At 36.8% G+C, this 3,960-nt stretch overlaps 1 protein-coding gene across 1 annotated transcript; it reads left to right on the top strand.

Moving 5' to 3' along the window:
• The first annotated feature begins 3,084 nt into the window (after positions 1–3,084).
• LOC130735415 (self-incompatibility protein S1-like) lies at positions 3,085–3,694 on the top strand. Its single transcript, XM_057587416.1, has one exon. It carries the CDS (start codon positions 3,102–3,104, stop codon positions 3,528–3,530), a length of 429 nt encoding a protein of 142 aa, XP_057443399.1. The 5' UTR covers positions 3,085–3,101; the 3' UTR covers positions 3,531–3,694.
• Positions 3,695–3,960: the final 266 nt, after the last annotated feature.

The following is a 3,960-nucleotide window of genomic DNA, read 5'->3' as shown; positions in this document are numbered from 1 at the left end:
ATGTTCTGTTCTGTTCTCTTTGGTTCCACCTATTTTCAGGGAACCAAAATGTACTGTTGGAACAACCTTTTGTCCTGTACCGTTCCACCTTAAAAATGTACCAAACAAGGAACAGAACACATATGTCCCGTTCCGTCCCGTTCATACGTGTCTACCAAACACTACCTTACTTTAAAAGTGAACGGTTTTCTACCTAACAGAATATTTCATAGAATCAGTATGCGTCACACGCATATCGTGTAGCTATTTTAGGGAAATATATAAATAAAAAAATTAAGAAATGTTTTTTGATACATCGGAAAAATACCAGCAAAACAAAATAAACCAAGGAACAGACAACGAGTCCTTCAACAGAAGGTACTCAACGTCCGGATCTGTCCTATCAACAACTCAAAAGCCAGGAGAAACTGCACCAGGCCCTCTCTAGCTAAACAATCCGCTACAATATTACTATCACGATGAACACCTTTAAGCTTCACATCTCACTCCTTTGCCATCAACTGGCGAATAGAGTTAAGCACCAGGAACTCCAAATGCAGATGCACAGCTTCTAAATTACTCTAGAGGGTAAAATAATAATTTAATGATTATTTGTATATATATTATCTGATTTTTTTTATACAAGAGGACAAAAGAAAAGAAAGCAAAATACAAAACACCCCTAACGCCTCACAAAACGAGTGCCAAGCATTCGCTGCAAGCAAAGGTCCCAGCTTAGGAGGGGGTCCTAACTAGGAGAAAACTTTGCTCCTGATGAGCGCCTGCCTTTACCAAGAAATCTGCACAAATATTGCCTTCTCGCAGTGTATGAATCACCAGGGCCTCCTGATGACCCGAGGTTTATTCTATGTTTGTCAAGTCCTTCTTGTTTCTTTCTTTTCCTTTTTGGGTCCTTTATTGAGTTTTAAGTCAAGTTGAGTCCATTTTTAATTCATAATTGCATCTGCATTAGTTTATGTGTTTTTAATCTATTTATTTGGTCTTTTTACTAGTTTTAGTTAGAGAGTAATTCCTATGGTCATTTTTTAGCTAAGGTCTTTTGAATTCATGAATGTTGATTGCATATTGAGAGTTTTTTTTGCTGAATTGAATGAAGGGATAGTGAATTATCATGATTAATGAGATGTTCCCATGAGTTACATTGTTGTTTTGATGGATTCTTGAGGTTCTTTTTCAGGTTTGAATAGGTTTTTTATGGCAAATGATGATGGTTGAAGGCCAAGTAATGAGCCATGATAATAGGTGAAGAGGGAGTTACAAAATTGGAGAAGAATCTGATGAGCCACGCATGTGCGCCGGCTATGCCACGCACATGCGTGACAGTTCTGTGCAAAGAAAGAAGGCAGGAGTTGAAGACCACGCACGTGCGCCGCCTAGTCCACGCACATGCGTGGTGGATTGACCTGGGCGCTGCATTTTAACAGATAATCCACACATGGGCGTGGATGAGGCCACGCACATGCGTGGATTACCGCTGGAAACTCTATAAATATGGATTTTATTATTTCTTTTAAGTATCTTGTAGTTCTTGGAGCTTGTGGGAGACTTCTTGACACTCTTATTTCAGGTTTTTGTTCTTTTAATTTGCATTATGAATTCTCTGGCCATGCTTGGCTAGTTTACCTTTGTACCTTAGGGATTGTGGATCCTAGTTTAAGTTATGTTATGAACTTCTGAGTTTCTTATATGAATAAAGTTTCCTTTCTATGTATCTTTTCTCTGTTTCAATACTCTCTTGAATGCATGCAAGTGTTTGGCTTTCTTCTTGCACAACAATAGTTGATAAGGATTAAGGTACTTGAGATTAGATTTATTTGTTTGCTATCACTTAGGTATAAGGGTGGGAACTTATTGTGTTGGCCTGAACATACAAGCTTCATTCTTCAATTGAATTGACTAGGTACTAAGGCATTAGGCTTAGCAACTAAAAATTGAATGATTTACTTGATTAAGGTATTAACAAGTGAAGGTAAAGTCTACATCACCATAGAAATTTTTCTAAGAGTTCATATATGAATTAAATTGTGAGTAACATAACTGAATTAGGTGAAACAAAAACAAAAACACCCAACGGAAAACCGCACAAAACCTAGCAGATAGAAGGAAAATTTTCTTTAAGCTCCGCAGCCAACCTGCGAATGACATCTTCATCACTGCCCGGAAAAGACATGCCTGCGTACTTAGCCAGAAAGCCTTCGTAGCACGCGTGAAATACGGGTCGGAAGGAGAGGGGGGACTAGACGACTGCGGCGCAACGGAATTTAAGTCCTTGCAAATTTTATTTTAGTTCAAACCCTCAAACTTTTCCTTTTAATGTGTAACAACCTATCATCATTACCCTTCCATAAAGAAGCTTCTTGAAGTCCTTGAGAGGTGAATTGGGACGCACTTGGGCAGAGGAGAAGCGGCTGTGACGTCTCTGACCGAGAGAGGATAAGGAGTTTTTCATTAGGCTGGAAAAGGAATCGTTGGTGGGATGAAGTGACTGAAAAGTGAAATTGTATTTTCAACAGATTTGAAGTTAAGAATGCCTAAAAAAAAATTGCAAGGATTAAAATCAGAAATAAGGTATATTTCAAGGATAAAAACATACCACATCTAATACTAACATGGACTTTCGTTTATTTTGGATGAAAAAGTTAACGTCAAGGACGAAAAATAAAACAACTGATATTCAAAAAATGAAAAACGAAAAATTAATTTTAAAAGAACTGAAATAAAAAATGTGGTATATTTCAGGGAACAAAAACATATTTAAGCCGTAAAAGAATAATATCTTTTTTTAGGGTCAATGCGCATTCTTTTAAGATGAAAAAACCGTGTTTACAAAAAGAGTGTTTACATCAGGAGGTGATCATCCCACCGCAAATTATAAGAATAATATCATTAACATGCATGTATGGGTGAAAAAAATATAATGAATACCCTAAGATAAATTCAATTTTTTTTATCCCATATTCTTATGTCAGTGCACGGCAGAAACAATGTCAAACCTTGTCACATAGCAAAATAGGACAATATTTGTTTCTCTGTTTCAGGTGTTTATATTTTGGATTTAATTCAATCCTTTCGTTGAAGCAGACCCACAAATTGAAGCACACATGGGGAAAATTAGTTTAGCTAAGACAACACATCTCATGATGACCCTGGTGTTAGTACTAGGATTATTATTGAGCACCTCTGTTGTTACTATTGCAGGAAGCAAACATGTGAGCATCAAGAACAAACTAGGATCTGAGAGGAACATGACCTTACATTGCCAATCCAAAGACAATGATTTGGGCAAGCAGAACATTGAAGATGGGAGTGAATTTGGGTGGGACTTCTCTGATAATATTATTGGAACTACCTTGTTTTTCTGTGATTTGGCATGGGACAGAGTTCAGCAGTATTATATTGATGCTTATTCCTTTGGAAGGGACTTCGTGCGATGTAAGACTGGATGTTCATGGCTTGTAGCAGCTGAAGGAATTTATGGCTTAAATGGACAAACAGGGTTCTGGGAATTCATGTACAATTGGCCAAACTGAGCCATTTAATTTTCCAGAAATTGATTCAATGTTGCATATCAATAAGAGCTAGACTATTGTACTCTATTCTATGAATATCAATAACTTAGGGCATCCTCCAGTAGTATAGTTTGTGTAATAGTGGTATTGAAATTGAAAGAAACAAAAATGGAGAAGAGTAAAATTGGAAGCTTATTTTTCATTGATGATCTTAATCTTGATATCTTTTTTCTTTTTTTGAAAGATCAATTTCATTAGCATAAAGCTTAGGAAGCATGAGAACTCCTGTCTCATATAGCTCCTCAATTACAATTTGTATCTTCAACAAAAAGCTACACTTCCCAACTCTATTACAACCTTCTTTGGTAATGTTGCCTGCCATAACATTACAATCCCCAAACATGTGCCTAAGTTAACTTCCCTCATCCTCATCAAGAAATCGATGTGATTC

The sequence above is a fragment of the Lotus japonicus genome, chromosome 2, assembly GCF_012489685.1.
Source record: "Lotus japonicus ecotype B-129 chromosome 2, LjGifu_v1.2".
Classification (NCBI taxonomy): domain Eukaryota; kingdom Viridiplantae; phylum Streptophyta; class Magnoliopsida; order Fabales; family Fabaceae; genus Lotus; species Lotus japonicus.
The sequence above is the reverse complement of the archived record's forward strand: the minus strand, read 5'-3'. Positions and strand labels throughout refer to the sequence as shown.